Source organism: Vidua chalybeata, chromosome 5 (assembly GCF_026979565.1).
Source record: "Vidua chalybeata isolate OUT-0048 chromosome 5, bVidCha1 merged haplotype, whole genome shotgun sequence".
Classification (NCBI taxonomy): Eukaryota; Metazoa; Chordata; class Aves; order Passeriformes; family Viduidae; genus Vidua; species Vidua chalybeata.
This window is the reverse complement of record NC_071534.1, coordinates 66,465,622-66,488,832: the sequence shown is the minus strand read 5'-3', so window position 1 is coordinate 66,488,832 and position 23,211 is coordinate 66,465,622. Positions and strand designations below refer to the sequence as shown.

Here is a 23,211-nt window from a genome sequence, read left to right as displayed (position 1 = left end):
AATGAAAACAAGAGCCTGTAATAAAATGTTTTGATACTCTGTGCTAGTGTATCCTGAAAAAGGTGTAATTACTTGTCTAATGTAGCACAAAAGTTAAATCTTTATGACCTTTTCCATTTGCTGCTGAAACCAGCAGAAAGACAAATGTGAATGACTGATGGAGCAGAAATATATTCAGTTCGTTCAGGTAAAGCTCCTTGTGAAAGAGCAAAATATTTTTTTTGCAGCAATGTGATATTTAGAGTCTTTTCCCAGCTCTGCTTCATGTAGAATTTATGTAGCACAACGTGAAGTGGGGGATGCAAGTTGGGCTTTGCATTTAAACACATTCTTCCCCCTCTGCCTTGAGCCATCTGTGTTCGGTCAGCCTCCTGTTCAGGGTAAAGCAGCGTGAAGGTTTCCTACGAAGCCCTAACTGCAGAAATAGCTTGCCAGGGAAGTGGAAGTCCTGTCACACTTATCCCTAACTAAGCCCATATGGCAACCATAGAGTGAAACAAGCCAATGAGAGGGTGGGCATGCTCTCTCAAGCTGTTTCACACCCATAAGGAACAGAGTTCATTTCCCAGGGAAGGGCCACTACTGCATTTCCCAGGCTCAGGCTGCTCAAACACAGGGACATGAGGTGACTCAGGTTCCTGGCTGGTGAAGAAGGTGTGCTCACAGATCTTACTGAGGCTGATGTTTACATCAGGTACCCTGTTTCATCCTGTAGGGAAGCCAAGGTCCCTGCACACAGCCACCATCTTTAATAAAGGCACCCCTCACCTTTGGCAAAGAAAGCCATCTTGAGTCTGTAAAGCAGGATGAAGCTTCCCAAACTTTCAGCAAATACCTCTGAAGTGTAAACATGCTTTATCCTTTTTATGCAAGGAAGAGCTTTCTGAAAGGTGAGGCATCAACTACCAAATAACAGGCTGTTTTCCTCTAAGTTTCCTTACAATCCAGTAATTTACTATCACATCCAGAGATACTTCTCCTTTGGTAACCTCAAGATAATAAGCAGGATTCAATCTGACCACACTTCAGATCGATCAACATCATGAAAGGTGGATTTTCTTAAATACTAGGTTGAGGGGAAAGTGAATTTGTGCAAGGACACACATACCTTGAGATATATGAGCCAATCGGCTTAAAATGTTGTTTTGCCCTGACCTGACAAGACTTGCTGTCTGGCAATGCATAATCCCTTTTAATGTACTCCTGGGAAGGTGATGGCTCTTTGAAAACCCTTCTGAACTGCAGTTTATCTCAGTGGCTGACATCTGAATAGAAACCACGCAGCTCTGTGGAAGCCCTGGGACAAGCAGGTATTAATAGGAGTCCATGTTGATTCAGGAGACAAATGGATAAGGAAAGACTCTGAATCAACTTGCTATAGGTTTTGTGCAGAAGTTTAAAAAATTGTGTGTCGAGGATTTTGAAGCGGACACTGCCCATGGAGACACCTATTTCACTGAATAAAGCCATGAGGCTTTGTCCTGCACATCAGGATGTTTTCCTGAGAGCATGCTGCTCTCATTCATCTCCGTCAGAGTGATTTCAAGTTGTGCATTTAAGACTCAAGTAAGCTCCTTTGCAAACACTCTTGAGAATAGGATCAAAATGGGAAGAGATTACATGTAATCTAATTATGTTAGGTTCCATTTGAAATCCTCCAGTGTAAAAATTAAAAGAATACAACACAGCTTTGCAATATGCTGTAATTTACATGGAAGTGACATGAGCATGTGGAACTGAGGCAACATGGGAGAAAATACCATGTGTTGGATATACAGCAGTGTTTGCTTTAAATAATCTAAACCTCAGGACTAGAATGGTTTGGTGAACTAAAAATAAATTTTAAGAACTTTATGCCCTCTGTCATTAATGTGGCACTGACCTTTGCCTTTTATTGTCTGGCTATTGCTTATATGAAAAAGCTGGTGATCAAAAGATCTATAACAATCAACACCAAGCATGACACTTGTCAGCAAGGTTGTGGGGAGCAACATTGACCTGAGGATTGGCACCTGCTCATGGGACAGACAGTGAATTCCTGCTGCTGAGTGCTCTGTAACTTTACACCATAACATTCACCTTCTGGTAAGGGCTGCAAGAACATTCATGGTCTCTAGAGATTGTTTTGAGTAATTCTTCATTTTCACAGTCTTTCAAAATCACACAAGTGAATTAAATTAACAGCTGTAGGATTAGAAGCAGTAGTTTCACTTCAATTGCACCACCTTGTGATCCACACTGAATCAGGCCTCAAATTATGTATTGATAATCACGAGTGCTCCAAATGTGCTTGGAGGGAAGACCTAAAAACCCTGAGGTCTCATTGCCCTCATGCACTGAGTGCTGCAGGCGATCTGGGGAGAGGCTCAGATGTGGTACTTCCCCTCTGTCTCACCACTAATGCTCCCAATCCACATGTGATCAAATTTAGAGCTGGAATATGTTTCGTTTTTTGGTTAGGTTTTGGAATGGAGGCTGTCCTTCCTAGACTTGAGCTTGAGCACTACTCAACTTCATTAACTGTTCCGTGAGATTCCTCAAAACTGGGATTGTAGAAAGTTCTTCAAAATATCTTGTCCAGTTCTATTTCCATTATTCAAAATTATGTCAAAACTTGATTCAAAAAAATCAGGTTCCTTTCTCCTTTTCAATTCACTCTATGAGCTTAAGAAGTTTCTACAAAATCCCCCTAAGAAAGTCAGATTTCTCTTCAGATTTTCGTCTGATTTTAGAAAACCGATCAACCTGGGAAATTCAGACATGCATTTTGCCCTCCATCACAGCACTCATGTTCTATTTCTATCTAAGTCTACAGATCATTTTCCAGGGCTATTTCTAGCCCAGTTCCAGACATCTGGGCACATCTTGATCTCATGTTGTACTCTGGGTCTGATCACAGAATAGCAGCAGGAGAATCCTCATGTTATAGACTCTACAACCAAAAGAAACAAATACAGTTAAAACAATGAAATAAGTTCTGTACCACTTGCTGGCCAGATGGTATTGTGAATTGTTATAATTCATCAGCAAAACAGAGGAAGGAAGTGTTTTAAAGCAAGATTATACTATTTTCCTTGAGTTCTTATTATGAAATCTTCCTGAGGTGAACTTTCAAAACTTGAAAACCCTTCCAGAGGGAATGAATGGAACAGGGCAAACTGGAGACTTGCTGAGGAGTAGTTAAATACAAGGGAAAATAATAGTATGCCAGTGAATAAAAGAAGAATTAATTACCAAGCTTTCTGTTTGGGAAGACAAGTGAAGAAAAATACAAGTGATAAAAAAGAAGAAAAAAAGTACATAAAAATATATGGTGTTTCTGTCCTCTTAATATTTCTAGATTGGAAAGCACCCAGGTCTTCCCTCCCACTGGAGGGAAATAAGCCTGAAAGCTGAGAAAGCAGATAAGGCCAGTAGTGACATATTCACTATATAGGGAGGCTGCAATATTCAGCAAATTACTGCCAGCAAAGTGCCTTGAGATCCTTAAGAAAAAATGCTGAGAAAAACACATTTTCTTCTTGCTGTCGTTTAAGAAAAAAATACATTTGAAAACCATGAGGAAAAAAAGTGTCTTAAATGAAAACTACCCATGACCATAAAGTTCACTCTAGTCAAATAAAATACATCCTGTTTTTGTAACTTTTTTATACAAAGGAGATCTTGGACTGTACAGACTCTTTCCAGCCAAGGATTTGACCCATAGCTGAATTTTATTAGAAGCAGGGGAGGAGGTAATGGAAAATACACAGGGCTGCTGCTGCTTCAGTTAAGATAAAGGGTGAAATCTGAATTTGGGAAAATGCAGAAAATGGAGTAAGTTCATTGTACTGTCTCTCAACTAAAATTAGTTGGTACAAAAAGTTTTGAAATCCTCTGGCAGGGCAAGCATAGCTACAGTATCAGTTAATTAAATGACACAAAATGTGTCACCTAAAATACATCCTGGACTTTCCACACAGGAAGATCTGTCACACAAGCTGCATCAGCCTTTTCTCGATAATTCTGTTCTGAAACAGCTGCATTGAGATAGAAAAGGACAATCATGTTGTGTCCTGCATCAGTCACCCCCAGGTCTTTTCCATGGGAAGAAGGAATTGTTGGTCACACCCCCACACCCTTATTGTCCATAAAGAAATCTTTTTTTCTTCTTGTCTAGACTTTGTGGGAGAGCTGGGAAGAGTCTGGTATGTGCAGAGGCTCCAGACAAGCCGTAGATGAACAGGGCCACAGGTGTAATCTAACCACTGCTTTTGTGACTGCGTATCCTGAGTTCTGAACTCTGTTCTACAGCCTGGTTCCTGCATGAAGTCCACTGAGAGGATCCCTTCCTCCAGTACCCCCTTTGGGTGGGATGGATCTCACTTAACCTTATGTTAAGGTCCTTAAGTCCACAGTGTATGTGCCTGTGTGTAAACCAGGTGTCAGGGCTCCCATTCTGGGGGCTGGGCACTCAAAGGGCTTGAGGGCATGAGGCAGCTCATGATACAACCCTTACAGGTGACTGGACTGATGAGAGTGACCTAAGCCTCACTCTCCAGACTTTCATTGATTACACTGGGAAATTGCTCCATAAGTACTTGCTGAGATCTGATCAGCTGTGAGTGAGTCTGGAGCCCTCTCAAGCTAACGAGCCCCGGTGCCTCCTGGCCACGCCGGAGCTTCCGCAGCCACCTCACAGGTCAGCATCTACGTGCAGACACCTAAATTTAGGTGTCTTAATCTGTGTGCTGAGTCTAACCTTTACATTAGGTAAATGAACCTGCTTCCAGACAACTTGGTAGAAACACAGGTTTAAAATCCAGATTTGAATGACTTTGATGAAGTAAATGGAGAGAAGTCAAGTGTTTGGAAAATATAGTCTGAAGTGCTGAGAACTGAGTATAAACCAGTACAAGAACCAAACAGGAATCTGCTCTGTGTGGTATCTAGTCTTTAAATATACTCTTACCTCCTACTCAGCTGTTCAGGTGCCAGAACAGGATCTGCATTTGTAGAAAAAGATCAGTCTCATTAGTCCTAAGGTCGTTATCTATTTTTGAAAAGAAAAAAACACCTTTGTCATTGCTCATCCATACCAAAAGTGTTTACATTAAAGATTCTTAAAGATTCTTAAAACTGAAAGATTCTTGGTATTTCTGTTGCAAATAAGAATCAAGGGTTTATAGGTTTTAGTGTTTTCAGCTTGGTAGCATTGCGTGTCCATGTGTTAAACACTTGGCATTTATACAGAGCACAAAACATCAGACAGTGTATTTTTGCCAGAGATGGTCCATGTAATGGAATATTTTCAATGCTTAGTAAAGCATTCTCATGCAATGACAATGAGTGTCAGACAAATACCTTGCAGTCAGGCAGCACTTCAAATCTGCTCCTGTGTTCACACTGGATATTGCTGATAATTATCCTTTTCCCAATCATATTATCATAGAAAACAGAACTGGAAGGGACACTGAGATGGGCCCATCCACTGCATTCTCCTACCCCCAGCTGAATCAACTACACCTAGAGTTTTAAAGTAAGTATACTTAAAAAAAAAAAAAACATTAAAATAATCCTTTGTTCCTTATGTTTTTTATTGCTGGATTGAATTGCTTGATTTCTTTCTGAGGGATGGGAATTGGATCAAAGAAATAGGTCAAAAAAACCTCCACATTTTTTGGTATATTTGTAATCTTGGACAGAATTCAGCTACAAATTACCTGAACATACAAAGAAAGGAGACTGGCTTTTTTGTTCCAGCTGTCATGTTTGGATATAACTGGAAAGGGAAGAGTAGAACTTGATATGGAGAATTATTCTTCATCTAAAGCCCGCCTCTTCCTACAAAGAGTAGTAAAGACCTCTAATGATAATAACAGGCGTCCAAAAGCCAGAAACTATTTCTGAGTAATATCAAGTCATGCAGGTCTAATAACAGGAACAGAACCAAATTACCCTCTTGCATGCATGTCAGTCTTTTTTTACAAATGAGTGGAAGATATAGGTGTGCAGCTGAGTAGGATGTAGTTTGGAGTCTGCAACATTCCTCATAACTGACCCCTTCCCATAGTGAATCAGTGTGAAGCTATAAAAAGAAAATGGGGATTCCTCAAGACAAATTCTAATCCCTGCTTGAGCAGATGGAAGAAACAGACAGAGAGCTCAGTGTGTTACAGAACTCCCTCAGCACAGGTCAAATCCTGAGGTATCCTAGAGCTGATATAGTGAAGAAACAAGGGGCTATCAAAACAACTCATCAATGAAACTGTTGAGCAGCCAGATCTCATTTCGAACCAGCATTAGAGTTTCTCCAGTTTAGCATGTGGATACCCACCTTTAGTTCCTAAACTTGAGATCTGGAGCAGTATTTTCAACATAATATTGCAGAAGTCCCTCTGTGTACTCTGTGTGTTTCACTCCTTAAATCTGCTTTAAAAGGAAGTCTGGGGGAAAAAATAAATTAAATATAGATGCTCTGGCATACACCTATACTGAGAACAATCCCCATTTCTGGGGGAACCAGCTCTCAGATGGGAAGAAGCAAGCCATGAGAGTAGCTGTCAAGGCAGGAGTGACAGCCACCCCCAGAGCCACTCTGTAGTGCTGGCTCAACATTCACGCACGTTCACTGGTTGTTTGTTCCAGCCCCTGTGCTCAAAATCTCTTTCATCAGCTTCATTCCACTCCTGGGACTGTTACTCCAACAATCCTCTTTCCAGTGTCTCTTCTCCTTTCTCTCCTCTTTCTCTTTGTATTCTCAAACAAACTCTTGCCTCACCAAGGTACTACGTGCTTGCTCTCAAATTACAACCTTCACATTACAAACACATTCAGCTACTTTTCTCCAGCGCTGAGCTTTTTTGGAGCAGGGAGTACAGTGTCTTCTGGGGAGAGCTTTGTACTTTCTCAGCCTTAGGTACTGGTGAAATAAACATGATTTACTACCTCCCTAATGTCCCTGTAATTTCATTTCTATGGATTGATCCAGATCTAGACAACTGATTAGTGCTAATGTGAACTGAAGAAAAGTAGTTGGTCTTCCAGTATCAAAAAGCTGGGCCATTATGTACCTCTGTAATTTTGGGAGCACTGGGGATTCAAGGTGCTGTCTAAATTCCTTTTTGTACTGTTATGACTCAGAGACTGCACAGATGATATTATCACAGAATGTGTTGGTTGGAAAGGACCTTAAAGATCATCTAGATCCAGTCCAGTCTGATGGCACTGCACATCCCAAAGTTGCCATGAGCATCAATGCTTGAAAATTGCTGTGCCAGGTCCAGCAATGGAAACAAGATGACAGAGAAATCTGTAAGAATCCAGCCACCAGCTTCAAACTGAACTGGGATTCAGCTGCCTTGCAAAGCCAGAAACTCTTCCATCCTCAGCAATTCAAATGAAACCTTGTGCCACTGTCAACAGCCAAATCTGTATGTTCATGAAAAACGTGAAGAACTTGAAAAACTTTGCAGCTGTAATTAATTCATATAATCCTATTTCGTTTGTCTCAGATGTCCAAATACATGCTGTTCATCTCCCTGAAGGTTTCCTTCTGGGAATGATAGTGTCAGCTAAGGCACCCAAGTTGCCAGAGCTGAACGCCAAGTACAAAAGGTACTCCTGAAACAAGAAGAAATAAAAAAAAAAAAAAACAACATAGAATATCCTGAGTTCAGAGGGACCCACAAGGATCACTGAAGTCCAAATTTAAATAAGTTTACTACTTAGGAATGATCTTCTTTTGCCTCCTCCAGAACTATGCATATAAACACTGATGAAGGAGAAAAGCAGGTGGCCATGTTTAAAAATAACTGATAAATAAAACTACTTTATTTCACAGAGACCTAGCCAAACCCTCGTATTTTGCATACTGTACAGGTCTAATTGAACAAATCATGTACCCAGATTTAGGTAAATTAATGTCAGTGGGATTAAGCAGGATGTAAATCAAGGAAGCATTTGATTTCCTTGCCTCTGATGAGAAGAGAGGGACAAATCAGCATGTACGTCTCTCCTGCTGTCTTGTGAAGCCCAAGCCCAAATTTCTGATAGAAGTGGAATGAAAAAGTGAATAAAAACGAAGATAAACTAGTCAGTCAGCTGTTTAAAATAAATGAAACTAAAAAATCACTAATGGGATTAGTTCATTAAAATGTTCATTGATAATTGATAAGTCCATTGCCATATTAAGAATCTTTCCAGTACTAATTGGTTCAGCTCTCAATAAAACAGATGGATAATGATGAAAATCTCTAGTTCACTGTAGTGTTGCTGTTGTGCAGGAGGCTGTTCATAAAAACAACAGCGTCATTTTGAATGTAGGAGTTTAACAAGATTGTGAAAGTTATTTTAGCCTGGTTTCCTGTGGAAATAGGATCAGACTGTCTGTCTCCTGCTACATTTAACAGCAGGCTGGGGTTCTCAGTGATCTTAAGTATCCACCTCTCCTAAGAACACCGAAGGCCAGACAGAGACTGGAGACCCAAATTACCACCTCAAATTAGAAAGAAGTCACAGACTTCACTGCTGTGTTTGGCCTGCCAAAAGCCTGCACTCTTCCCACCAGAGCACATTTGCTCAGGGAATGGTCAGGAGGACTGAAGGGATGGGGGAGAAGCAGGAGGGCAAGTGACATGGAGTGTTAGGGATTTTTATCCAATCAACTCGGGTTATTTCTTCAACTACCAGACTAGTAAACATGGTTTACAGCTAATTTTTATTCTGTCATGCACTGTTAAAATAACCTGAATTTTCCCATGTATGTAAATCCTCTCTCCAGTGTGTCTGTGTGGCACAAACACAAACACCCCAAGTCTCAGCTCCCTTCCACAGCCTGTAGCTCCTGGCTGAGTGAGAGCTCTGAGAGCTGTGTATCAATTGGCACACCCATGGACTGGTCAGGAGGTCACACCAGAGAGAGCACCACTGAGCCTGGGCTGTAGCCTTTTCCTCAGGGCAAGCATTCATTTCTGTCTGTTTCTTCAGCAATAATTTTACGGCAACTTTTAGCATCTCTTCCAATCTCCTTGACAGATCCAGGGGACTGGCAGATATAATTTCCTGAAGCTTTTTCTTTTTCTTTAAAAACTAAAAATAATTCTTAATTATAAAAAATGCCCCTTTTAATTTGTGGGTTAGTATTTCCTAAACACAGAATAATTTTCTTTGCTCGTTATGTATTACTGCTTCCCCTGCTTGGAAACAGGAACCACAAGCACTTTGACACAGAGAGTTACAGGATGTTTCTCCACAATATCAGACAGCTGTGTTGGATCAGGCCATCGCCCCTTCCTTTGTGCCAACACACTGTGAATTTAACATGTGTGGCCTTGATAAGATGGAAGTGTGTGGTGAGAGTATCAGGGCCAGCTGGATGGTCTGAGCCCAACCTGCAGCCCGGCATTTCCTTCCATAAAGAAAATGCACACGAGCAGTTGGCAGCTTCCCTGGTGGCTCCTTACCCTGCCTCCTGGCTGCCAGGTCTGACACAACACCGGGGAGATAAGATGTAAGATAAGGTAAAATACACACCATTGAGATATGTAAGTCACCACTGACCCAGTAATGAGCAGCGTTCTGTGTCAAGCCCCTTGCAAGAAATGTTACAAGGACACATAAAAACTTTCCCCTTCTCCTCCTCCTGCCCCAGTGTGGTATGGACATAACTGACTTCAGTTCCTCACTGAACTAATGTTTTCTGAGACTTCATAAACTTTTCTACTCAAGGTGGATGTTGTCTGTGTTATCCCTGTGAAGCTTCTGATGTTGGTGGTGCCAAGGAGCCATTAACTATTAGGATTCTGTCATTCTTGTGTTCATTTGTAAGAGACTGGTATTCTTATTGGATAAAAATCCAATTTAATTGAAAAAAAAATATTTTATCTAGTTCTTATATGATGGTTGCAATGAGGTAAAAAGGATTTAAAGAAAATGAAACTAGCTGAAAATTGGCCAAGGAGCAGGAAACAGGTGAAGCAGAAGAGTCCAGAAAATTCAATGTATTTTGCTACAGTAAAGTAATTACTAGCAGAGGCAGGGATAAGCTGGGTAGAAGGTGCAATTTCGTGGTGAGAACTGTCATTTGCAGAAGGGGTTTGGAGCAAAACCAGGCCACAATAGAGGGTGTTCCCAACTATGGTCAACTTAAGGCAAACTTTTGCTCTTGGCCCCAAACGGTAGCTACAATTTATCTCTTCGTTCACAGCAATGTTTTTGTCTGTAACCACAGCAAAGAGGTACTGACATCTGGAAGTGAATCCCGAGATACAGTTAGAGAACCATCAGGCTGACAGGATTCTGGTACTTCCTTCTTCCCTTGAGGTCCTTGGGCTTAGGTCAGTATTTGTACCTTTCGTGTGGATGAGGAGAAAGTTCACATGCCCTGCAAGAGGCATCAGGCCAGTCTGCCTTGGTTCCCTGCTGATGATTTGGGCTGGGACAGAGCTGGTTTTCTTCAGAGTACCCTGTATGGGGCTGGTTTGGATTTATGTTGGAATCAGTTGATTAATCATGGATGTTTTTGTTATTGTTGGGCAAGGCTTACACAAGGTCAAGGCCTTCTGTGCTCCTTGCCCTACCACACCAGTGAGGAGGCCAGGGGTGCAAGGGGACACAGCCAGCACAGTTGACCCCAACTGACCCAAGGGATATCCCAGACCATATGGGGTCATGAGTGGCATGTAAAACTGGGGGAAGGATGGGGGGACATTTTCAGTGGTGGTGTTTGTCTTCCCAAGTCACTGTTACATTTGGCAGAGCCCTGCTGTCCTGGGGATGGCTGAACACCCGACTGTCCATGGGAAGTGGGAAATGAATTCCTCGGTTTTTGTGCACAATTTTTGCTTTACCAATTGAACTGTCTTTATGTCAACCCATGACTTTCCTCAGTTTTACTTTCTGACTCTCTCCCTGATCCTATGGGGGAAGTGAGTGAGCGGCTGCGCGGGGCTGAGTCCCCAGCTGGGGTTAAACCCCGACACCGGTGCAATGAATGGAGAGCAGGAGGAGCCTGGAGCGGCGGGAGCTCATTTAGACACTGCTCAGCCCTGCAGGGGAGAGAATGTCTCTACTGGTTGTGTAGAGAGCCTTGCAGGATTAAGTGTCTAAATTGGGAACCTAAGGTTAGATCCTCTGAGGGAAGGAAAGAATATCATCTTTTTTCCAAGCCTGTTATAACCTCACATACTTTATAATTCTGGTCATTGTTCACATCTTAAGAATCTCACATACAAAAAAAAAAATCTAATGTTAACGCCAGGAAAATATAAATCACTTGAACAGTGAGGACAATATAGGATAAAAGATGAGTGTGGGGAGGATAAAAGAAAGACAGCAAATAAAGAGGAGCAGGGATGGGTGTAGGGCTTTGGTCGATCACCTGGTTCACAAGCAGAAGGGAAAATAAGAAGCACCCATTATGTGGAGCAGTGCTGCCACACAGTGTCTGGGAAACAGCTCTGAGCAGTTACTGCAAGACATTGCAGCAGAAGTGACTCTGGGAGCTTTATGTTTAATGTCAAGAGCAAACAGGACACTGGATTGTTTGTGGAAGGAATGCTAAATGTAAAGGCAGGAGGCAGTAGTACTGCCAGGGAAGGACCTGATCTGAGCCTGACTGGCAGCCTGACTGATTAGCCTGGTTCACAGGCTGCTGCAAATTCTCGATGGCAGTCATGAAGTTAAAACTGGATTAAAATCCTTTCTTTTAGCAGAATAATCTTTTTTTTTTAATATAACTTTCTCTTAAAGTACATGCTAAAATTTCTGATAGTCTCCTATACATTAATCCTGTAACTGATTTTTAATTACTACTTCATAATTAGTAATTAGAGCCTCTATAAAGAGAAGGCTGATATACAAATTACCTTTCCCAGATTTTTCAAAGAAAAAAACCTAGGGCTAGGACTCAAAGGAGGTTTGGTAGCAGGGTCATGGGAATTTGAGGTGTGGACAGAATAAAAGGGTTTTATGCCTTTAGAAAATCCCAGCACATTTAAGTGTTTTCCTGAAGTTTCTGTGCTCTTTCTATCCTAATAGCAATATAGAAAACACAAATTGTCTAAGGACACAATAAAAATGTTACACAGACAGCACCCATGGTGCTGGGACTCAGCTCAGAATCCTTGCTAAATGGAAACAAAAATGCAAAATCTTTTTTCATCTTTTCTTTAGTCAGTCCTGGAGCGTTCCACATCAGAGGAACCATGATGCACTAGTCTACCTATTTGCTAGCAGAATTTACAAAGCAGAGAAATAAATGATTTTCCTTGGCCTGGGTGCAAGAACAGGACCTTGCTCTCCCTGTTATCCTGGAACTACTACACACCTGAGCAGAATTAAGCAGTCTTTGAGTTCTTAAGGTGCCAAACCCCTCTGGCTCCCAGTGGGATTTGAATGCCTTCAGCAGTGTTGAAAATCAGGTCACAAGATCCTCTGGGAATGCCAGCGTTTGACAAGAGATAATTTGCATGAAACTCTGCTAAGAATATGTCTGCCTCATGTTCCATAAAATAGTCCCAAGTTTTCATCATAGCATTCCAATTAATAGAATTGTCTTTATGGATAAATTTACTAATTTACATATGTGAATGTATTTTACATTTCAGCTGCATCCCAACAAGGTCTGCCTTGCCCTGGGTGGACCTGCTATTTATAGCAGCAGGTGTTCCTGCAAGATTCATATCCCATCTGGGCTCACTGAAAGCCAAGGAAATAAAGACCCAAATAAATACCTGTGCTTCATGAAGGAAGGGATCCTGTATCTTTATTGTCAATGCATGCTATCTAGAGACATGACAATGGAGAGCACAGAGGGTTTTAGAGCAGCTAAGCACACTTGAATCTCAAACATCTTTTCCTGCACAGTGTGATACTCTGAGAGTTTCTGGAATGGAGGTCACGTCATGAAAGATGAAGTCACACCATGTCCTTTGTAATCTCCCTTTTTATTTTTTATGAGGATCAATAAAGCTAAAGGTTAGAAAAGCCCCATCTGGTACTTGCAATCCTGGCTTCTGGCTGTCTCCAGTTGAAACTGTGAGCTCAGCCATAACCACAATGCTGCTGGCAAATGCTATGAAAAGGAAATCTGCCTGAAATCGTAAAGTTTTTTCAGTACTTTCTCAGAGAAGACAGCAGCAGGCAGCAGATCCCCTAAATGCATTGGGGAAACTGCAGCCAAAAAACAATCTGTAATGGGGGTGGGTGTGAAAGGAAACATGAGGTTGTCAATCAAAGTTAAGAACTGAATTTCCAGAGAGCTGGAAACATTATATAAAAAATAAGCTTTTTGGAGAAGACTGCAAAAATACTCTTTCCTTGGAAATGGACAGAAAAGGGACAAGCAGATGGAGAAAGAGAAGGAACTGGAAGAAAAAAAAAAAATCAGGTGGTATTCACAAGTTTGAAAGAGGTCAGTGGTCAGAGTTTCAGGGGATTGGGAACTCCCAGAGCAGCACACGTTGTGTTCTCAGTGTGCTGGCCTTTGCCAAACCAAGCAGGGACTTTGAAACTGCTAAGCTCTATATAAGATAATCTCATCTGCTTCTAAATGTTTTTTTTTTCCTCTACAAATTCCTACTGCATATTAAAAGTAAATTTTAGAAGAACTTTTCAGTGAATGACCATGAGGTACAAACAACCCCGAGAAAAAGAAAATTGTCACATGAGGAAAACCCAGAGCAGAATTAGCTCTCAGGTCTGACAGTGACCTTCAACACTGAAAAGTGTACATAAATATACATAAACCTACTGTGCCTCTTACTGTAGAGCCACAAAGCCCAGGACTCTGAGGGGTCATTGTGTTAGGCAACATAAAATCAGTAAGCAGAAAGTGCATCTCCATACTATGCTGTTAATATCTGTGTAAGTAAATATATTACCAAACACAAAATTCAAATGGTTCTTTTATGAGGCTGATGTTCACAATTGAGAAGCCTGAATTGCCACTACAGTCAAAAAAGCGGCAGGAGTTCAACAGACACTGACAAAAACTGGAGACACATCTGGGAACCTAAAAGTACTTTGCAACAACTCACAAGAACAGGGAGATCAGGAAGCAGAAGCACAGATTTACATTTACAAGGAGCATATGCTGGACATAAATCTATTCCATTTTAGGGTACCTGTATCATGTGGAAAAGGCTGCTTGGTCTTTTGGCCTGTCCGCATCTCCTGGCAGATGAGATTGTTCCCCAGCTGCCTCAGCAACATGACTTCCTCTCTTTTAGCTTGACTTCTGGAACACAGGTGACCAGAAGCATAAACAATATTCAAGAGAAGCTGTGAATGTACCTGTAAGTCCCTAAAATACTCTGAATTTTAAAATTACATTTGAAGTTTAAATTCACCAAACCACCTCTTAAAATCACATTTGCCTTTTTTTTTCTTCTTGAATGCATCATATGGACTAGAGACTGACTCTGTAGAACCAAATAGAGCACACAAGGCCTTTCCCATGGCAATTTCTAGATGATGAGTTCCCAGTGAATAAATTATTACTTTCGTAGCTCCCAAGTAGCCCTGCAGAACTGAATTTCATCTCATGCCAGTTACTCTGGGCCTCAAAGCGTAAACGTCATACAGAGTAAACGTCATTTACTCTGTATGACACTGCTGTCCTCTCTGTCATGACAGATTCCACCCCAGTGCCACTGACAAGTTTGCTCAGCACAGTCCTAATCTCCATCCCATGGTAACAGCTGAAAGTGCTCAGTGGGATATGAAGTAATTATCACATTTCTGAGTGCACTCCAACACCCCAGCTACTCATTAATGACAGCACTGCCCACCCATGCCTTCCAGTGCAGGAGTCAGGCCTGAGAGCAGGACGGAGGGAGGCTCTGTGTGGATGGTCTCTTCCAGGAATGATGTGTCCAGCAGCACCAGGGGCACTGGTGAGCCACACCTCGAGTGCTGTGCCCAGTTCTGGCCCCTCAGCTCAGGAAGGGCACTGAGCTGCTGGAGAGGTCCAGAGAAGGGCAGTGGAGCTGGGGAAGGGCTGGAGCACAAGTCTGAAGAGGAGCAGCTGAGGGAGCTGGGGCGGCTCAGCCTGGAGAAAAGGTGGTTCAGGGGGGACTTTTCACTCTCTACAACTGCCTGACAGGAGAGTGGAGCCAGGTGGGGGTCGGGCTCCTCTCCCAGGCAACCAGCGACAGGACTAGAGGTTATGATCTTAAGCTGTGACAGGAGAGACTTGGGTCACACATTGGGAAGAATTTCTTCATAGAAAGAGTGACTGGGGCTATCCAGGGAGGTGGTGGAGTCACCATCCCTGGAGGTGTTTAAGGAAACGTGGCCGTGGCACTCAGTGCCATGGTCTGGTTGACAAGGTGCTGTTTGGTCATAGGTCAGGCTCGACGGTCTCAGCGGTCTTTTCCAGCCTAATCGATTTTGCCATCCTGTGCCCCGGCAGCAGCACCAGGCCGGGCCGGGCTCGGGCCGCGCTGCCAACCCCGGTGCCGCGGAGCTCCTCCCGCCCGGCCCGCTCCGCCCCTGCCCGGCCCGGCCGGGCCCGACCCCGCAGCGATGGCGGCCCGGCTGTGCCGGCTGCGGACGCCCCTCACGGCCGCCTTCAGCAGCGCCGCGGCCGCGGGAGCCGGGCAGGCCCCGCCGGCGGAGCCGCTGACGGAGCGGCGGCAGGCGGGGGGCGTGCGGTGAGCGGGGGCGCCGGGGGCTCCGGGACGCGGCCGCGTTGGGAGCTCGGTGACCGTAACCCCGCTGTGTTTCACGGGTTTTGCAGCACCATCGTCCTGAACAACCCGCGGCGGCGGAACGCGCTGTCGCTGCCCATGCTGCAGAGCCTGCGGCGGGACCTGCTGCACGACGTCAAGAGCCGGGAGCTCCGCGTCATCGTTATCGCGGGTACCGCGGCACCCGGCCGGGCGGGCAGGGGCACACACCGGCGAACGCGGAGCCGAAACCCAAACCTCGCTGGGAATTACAGGAAACGGGCCGGGAAGGGACCTGTGTGTTTCCCTAATGCTCCCGTGGTCTCCCGCGGCTGTCAGCACCCGGCAGGCCTCCCTGTCACGCTCTTCCTCTCTACTCACCCCAGCTTCCCCTCTCCAGAACTTAATTCCTCATTCCTAACTCAGCACTAACGACTGACTGGGGTTTTGTTACGCTTTTGGTTTTGGCCAACTTGTCTAAGCATTAACACGTTTCAAAATGTCAGTATTTTGGTGGGGGTATGAGGGTGTTTACAGTCGGCAATTTAGGGTCAGGGTTAATTGGTTTTAAGACTGTACATAAGGAATACTTTAAGCAGAACAAAAGCCAAACTAATAAAAAGTTTTAGGAGTTAACAAAGTAAAGCATTAACATCCCCACATAGGGGTTTTGTGCAGGAACAGGCAAAGGGAGGATGGCACTTGTTGCCCTGTTGACAGACTGTAGTAAAAAACAGGGTTTCTGCAAATCAAGTGCTCTGCTTCCCTGCTCTTAGCCAGGATCAGCCTCATCATTGCCAGTGGTTTGTCAGAACTATTTTTAAAAACACTCCAGTGAAAGAAAGACAGACACCCATGACCCACAGATGTAAAACAGCCTCTCCCAGAGCCTGTTAGTTTCCTGCCATCTACATATTAAGCTGTAGTGTTCTTAAAGATAATGAAAAGTGAGCCGTACTTAAGCCATCTTTTTTTCCTCTGCTATTTTAAGGTAACCTTCCTCTGCCCCCTTCCAAACATCTCAGATAAATCGGTTTATTAATTTAGGATCATGCTGTTTCCGATACATAGGAGAAAACTCTGTGTGTTAGGGCACACACACAAGAGTAGAAGAGAGCTGATTTCACAGGGGTGAGTTTAAATATACAAATCCCTCATTTCAAACAGCAGTTAGAAATTTTGCAAAAGACTGAAGGCTCTTCTTTGGGAGTACAGTGCTCTGGGAGTTTGTGAGCACAATTGCGTTTAGTTTTTTAGAAGTTGCATGTTCCTGTTTATTTCTAATTTCCCTGCTGAATAAAACACAAAAGAAGAAATTTCAAGAAAATAAAAGATTCCTCAGAGAATGCTTTGGGCCTTTAACACAGACTTTGCAGTGGATTCTTCAATGAGGTTCAAAGGCAGATATAATTAATCTCCAAATATATATTGCCAACCCCATGAGTTGACTGACATTTGTCTGGTTATTTGTGGATAGATTGTGTCTCAATAATCTGATTCATAAGAAACAAATCGATAGGTAAGGTTTGATCTGCATAGGTGTAGCTGGAAATGTCACATCCATACAAATATCTGAGAAGTTTTGAAGGATTGGAAAGCATCACATTGGTTCGTTCTAGTGGCAGGTAGTCACACAACAGAGCAAAACTATTGTGAAGATTGTGTACCTTTATAGAGTGTTTTGATCTTAGCAAATCCAAAGTTTAGTTCCACAGATAGCTCCTCTTCTGCTGCCCAAACCCTAAACATGCTTTTGGGGCTTCTCTAGATGACAGTTTAGTAGTGGAGAAAACACTCCAACAACCCTTCTGGTTCTCCTGTAGCAGAATAACCTTTTTTCTTTCTTTTTCCATTGTGACCTTCAACACCATGACAGAAAAAATACTGATGCTTATTTAGCAAAAGTTAATAATTAATTCTGGATACAATAAATAGGGACTAAGTATATTTATCAGTCTGAGAGCAGAGAACTCCAGCCTTGCTCCAGCTGATAAGTTTGTGTTGAACTGAGGAGCTGTTTTGAACATTCTGACACAAAACTGGGCCCAGAGGTGAAATGCATTCTTTCTAACTGACTTAAGTGTAAGGCAAGTAAAAGAGACCTTGAAAAGTGGTAATGGGTGTTACTGTGCTTAAATGTTGCATTGCAGCAACTTAAAGTTACCACAAAACCCAGAAGGCAGTATTTTGGAATTCTGTTCAAAACTCCCTCCCCAAACTCCTTTTTGAACATTGACATTTCATTGACATCCCTTTAGCTGGGACACTGATATGCTGCAACCCCTGATTTCTTTATTACTTCAGACTGACTTTCCCTGAAATTCTTTGCAGCTGAAGGACCTGTATTTTGTTCCGGCCATGATTTAAAGGAACTGTCAAGTGAAGATGATGTGAAGCATCATTCCCAAGTATTTGAATTATGTGCAGAGGTAAGCAGTTCTTCTTGAGTGCCTCTGCCATTGCCTGGTGTTAAGAGCAAGCATTGGTTTAAGGAGGGACAGCATTGGTCATCTGCTTGCTAAAGTACAGATTATTCCTTCCGATTCTTTCCAATTCCTTCCTGTTCCTTGATTTTTGCTGCTCTGCTATTTTAATGCCTGATCCTGGTGAAATTATGTTTGCCCTGGATTTCTCTGCATGTAAATAGAAGGGCTAGAATGCCCATGTGCAAGTCTCCAACAACGGGCACAGTCAAGGTGTGTTCCTTAGTTTAGCCGGTGTTCCTTTCAGCTGAGTATTCGGGCAATGTCTTTTCTAGAAGTCAAGGGATAACCAGTTTCAAATCACTTGTGATCAAATGTTCTTTCCCAGCATTTATTTAGTTACAATTTCAGGATCAGCTTAAACAACAAGTAGACAATGTGAAAGTAAGATCTGACTCATTGGTTGTCCAAGTTCTTGTTAAAGACACAGGTCAGGGAGGTGGGGAAGTGAATCCTGGAGCCTTTGGAGAGAATGGCAAAATCCCCTTTGATAGTGGTGGAGCTAGAATTTGACCTCTAATCCTCCACAGTGTGACAACAGTGAGTACTTTGAAACCTTTTGTTCTAGTTCCTGCAGTACTAATAATCTCTAAGACATTGCTGAGCCCATATTTAAGGAATGCTGTGAAAGCTGTGTGAAAGCCACAGGCCCTTTATCATCCTTTCATCAGAAAGGAACCAAGATCCAAAAGTTTGGGGTTTTTTTGGTAGAGAGGAAGGTACTTGTGATGGCTTCCAAAACAGGATTGTGTCATCCTGAATTTCTATACTGACCCCTCTTTTGTGCATGCAGGTTATGACTTTAATCCAGAAACTTCCAGTGCCAGTGATTGCCAAAGTAAACGGCTTGGCAACAGCAGCTGGCTGCCAGCTCGTGGCAAGCTGTGACATCGCAGTGGCAAGTGAGAAATCTCAGTTTGCTACTCCTGGAGTAAACATTGGGCTGTTCTGCTCCACACCAGCTGTGGCCTTGGGCAGATCTCTTCCAAGAAAGGTAAACTTCCTTTCCAGATATTCTTCATAATTTTGCAAAAAGTTGGTTCACATGTCAGGAATTTTAGTTCCATTGCCTAAACTTTATTTTCCTGCAGCGCAACATTCAAAATACTTTATTTCAAAAGGCACCTCCATAACTCTTTGGACTGGAAAAAATAATAAAGGGTGAACTCTTGTTTAGGAAAGGCAGTTTTCTACTGATGTGACTCCAACCAGCACGAGCTCGTCCCAGCAGCCCACCAGCTCAGCAATCCCTTTCCTTTCCAACAGACAGCTCAGGGCTTTAGCCAATGATGTTCTCCCCTGAGGAGGAAACCCCTGCAAGTTTAGGATAACAATCCCACCAAGGCATCAATTCTTGCCAGGCAATGACATTTCACTGCCAGCAGGATCTGCCTGGCTGTAGATCAAGATACTTTAAATAGCACCTAAAACCCTCCTATAGTATCTTCCTGTTTTATGTCCTACTGATTGTGGCTGCACATCTCTCACTGCATAAAAAAATAGTACAAAACCTGTAAAGCCAATGGGATTCATGCAGGCAGACGGTCCAAGCCCAGCAGGGCTCTGCTGAGATGCAGTGACTGAACTGCACACATCCCATTGCTGGATAAAAGCTTCAGCTTGAAATTTCCTATCTGCAGGGACATCCTGTTCAAATAAGAGTCCATGGGGGATTTTTCCAAGTCTGTTCTCATGTGCAGTTGCAGCTGTTTCTGAGTTAGTATTTCTGGGCTGTAGAATTACGTTTTTAAAATGTGCGGGAAATACTTTTCTCTGTGCCACTTTTCAAAGCAATAAGAACATTCCCTACAGTTCCCAGAATTGGTGGTGTTTACCTTTTAACAAAAGAAGTTGCCATTGTTTGTAGCTACCAGTACAAAGATGCTAATGAGAATAATCAGCTCTTATGATTCAGGTGTTGGTCAATTGCTCCAGGAGTCTTGGAAAACTTTATTGATACACAGCATTGAATAGTCACTGAGTATTTGGGGGATTTTTTAATCTCAAACCTCAAGCCCCAGATGCTGGAAGCAGCAGGAGACAGAAATAATGTGGCTATAAAAAGTCCATATTTAAAACTAGGACAGGTGTTTTCAAAAACTGCACTTAAAATACCAAGTTCAGTCATTTGACTTTGTAAATGATCCACTTCTCTTTTAATTCCTACAGCAAGCACTAGAGATTGTGGGCTTTTGAAGAGAAACCCAGGGGTGTCAGTCTAGGACAGCTGGAATCAGCAGGCAGGTTTGAAGATACCAGCTTTGGACCCAGTCCTTCTCTTTGCTGAGACCTTTTAACAGGTCCTTGGCAGTTTAGAAGACCATAAGACTTAAATCATTTGTGAAAATAATAACTTGTACTTGAAGGAGTAGGCTGAAATTCCCCAAACAAAGCAAAGCACTGAGTTGCGTTGACTTAGTTCAATATTTTTCCTTGTTCAGGTGGCACTGGAGATGCTTTTCACAGGTGAACCTCTGTCTGCCCACGAAGCATTAATGCACGGGCTCGTCAGCAAGGTGGTACCAGAAGACAAGCTGGAAGAAGAAACCATGAAAATCTCTCAGAAGATCTGTGAAAGCAGCAAATCCGTCCTGGCCTTGGGGAAAGCTACCTTTTACAGACAGATAACCCAGGACCTTGACACTGCTTACAAAATAACTACTAAGGTCATGGTAGATAATTTGACTTTGAGAGATGGGCAGGAAGGAATTGAAGCCTTTGTTCAGAAGCGTAAGCCTGTCTGGTCACACTCTCAGGAGGAGAAGAAATGAGTCCTGTCTCTAAACAAACCTTAGCTGTGCTTTATGATTCTTCACACAGTTGCCTTTGGGAACTATATTTTTATTGTTACTGAAAGTTAAATTTCTCTTCTTACAAATGCCAGACACAATAAATTTACTCTAAGTATGTAATAAATGTTAAGAAAAATCAAAGAAGATGGGTTTTCTTTGATAGTAGTGAATTTAATCTGTGGTTTTAGAAGTGACTCTGTGCTGCAAAAAACAGTTTAACCTGTCTCGGGATACATACGGAGTCACAGGGGCGGAGACGGATCTCAGATCACCTTGTTCATCACCTCCCCTCCATAGTTCTGGATGAGAATTGTTATTTATTGTTATTAATAGAGAATTGAAGGGCTTGGAAACATTCCGGAGATGATGGTAGTTTGTGTAATAATGGATTCCAGGACTGTTTGAGTGTTAGAGACAGAAGCCTGTAACACAGTTGTCCATTGCTCCTCATATCTTCCTGTGAACTGTATGTGTCAGCAGTTTGTCTCACACAAATCCTGATTTTCCACCATGAGTTCAACTCCCAGCTCTAGGGAGTTTTGTTGACTGCAGGGAGGATGAGCATGGGTTGGGGTGAAAGGCAGTGTCTTGCCCCAGCTGTACTTTTCAGGCTTGTGTGTTAATTGAGAAGTCCACCCTTGTGCTCAAAGCTGAGCTTTTACCAGCACTGGAGCAGTTCAGCCATGGATTTAAAGGCTTGACAGTTTCCAAAAAAAGGGGTTCAGCTGCTCCCCTGGGTAATCAGTTGCAACCCTGAAGGTGAATTTTTTTATTAATGTCCAGTCTGAGCCTTGAGGCAGCATTTTCTGGTCATTTCCTCTTGTTTCATTATTTGGCATGATTGAGAAAGTTTAGCTCCATTATCTGTGTAACTCTCTTGAAGCAGTCACAGGCTGCATGTAGACCACACGTAGATTGCTCTGTGCTAGACTGACTTCCTCCACCCTCCCTGTAGGTCATGTTCTCTGGGTAACCAGTTTGGCATCCCTCCAGTAGACCAGTTCCAGTTTCTCCAGATCCCTTTTGTACTGGTTATGCCAAAACTGGGCTGAATCCTAAATATGGCTTCACCAGATTTGAGCAGAGGAGAGCAAAATAGGCCTGCCATGTGCTGGCCTGTGAGTAGTGCTCAGTGTGTGTTTTGTCTGCTCTGTGATGAAAGTGCACTGCTGGCTTGGATTCAGCCAGGCATGCCCTGGGAGTTCATTTCCAGCAGGACTCTGCTCTGCCAGTCCACTCCTCACCTGTACTGGTATCCTGTACTGGTTATTCTTCCCAGGTGAAGAAACTTGCATTTCTCCTTGGATCGTGGTTGCTTTGGATTGAAGCCAGGCCATTTGGGGTGTCAGCCATTGCACCAATTTTGCAGAAACTGCAGATTTGCAGAGGATGTGTTGATGGCAGTACTGGATGAAAGGAGCCTTGGTATCAATCCATGGAGATCAACATGGGATGACCTCCCAGCAAACACATTTTTTCCAAAGTTCCACATAGCCAAATCATGAGGGCTCATCCATCTCATCCTTAAACAGACGTCTAAGCAAGACCATGTGAATCACAGTATGGATGGACCTTTTTTCTTTGTTGACAGTAGAAGCAGCCTGAAGGGCTTGGTGCAGACTTGGATGTCTTAAGTTAGATCAAATTAATCCTACCTATGGCTACTAAAACTCCAGATGTGGAAATATCAATTATACAGTTCCACAAAGCAAGTCCCTTTTCTATCTACAGGTTCAAAAGAACAAAATTTTCATTTCTGCTACAAATTTTAAGAATGGAAACTTAAACTTTAATTGACCATTACACTGTTTCACATTGAATGTGAAAAATGTGCATCGTTGGCACTAGCTGTTTTAAAAATACAATTTTTTATTGTTACAACCAGGAAAGATGGATAATTTTTTTACAAACTCTCTTAGTTTATATATGTTAGAAACTGTTATGAACAATTGCAAGATGGAAGAGTTAAATCTGGAGCCCAATAACCTTCATCATGTCCTTTCCAATGCAGCAAGATGCTGCACTTAGACTCTGTTCCCACATGCTGCTCTAAAAGCATTAGGAAAGAGTAAATTGTTTTTAAAAATATTTATATTTAATGGCTATCTTGCAACTACTCAGCAAATCTCAACTGGCTCTTTTGTTCCAGGCTTTTAGAAATAAGTACATTATCTGATTTTTGCGGAGCAGTGCCCTTTCCAGCTAACTGCAGTAATATAACGGTTTCACTGGCCATCATAAAGCATGAGTGACAGGTTAGATGAGCACACTCTTTCAGATATTCAG

At 42.8% G+C, this 23,211-nt stretch overlaps 1 protein-coding gene across 1 annotated transcript; it reads left to right on the top strand.

Moving 5' to 3' along the window:
• The first annotated feature begins 15,483 nt into the window (after window positions 1–15,483).
• ECHDC3 (enoyl-CoA hydratase domain containing 3) lies at window positions 15,484–21,300 on the top strand. Its single transcript, XM_053943815.1, has 5 exons — window positions 15,484–15,635; window positions 15,722–15,843; window positions 17,982–18,079; window positions 18,927–19,127; window positions 20,575–21,300. Exons 1-5 carry the CDS (start codon window positions 15,508–15,510, stop codon window positions 20,902–20,904), a joined length of 879 nt encoding a protein of 292 aa, XP_053799790.1. The 5' UTR covers window positions 15,484–15,507; the 3' UTR covers window positions 20,905–21,300.
• Window positions 21,301–23,211: the final 1,911 nt, after the last annotated feature.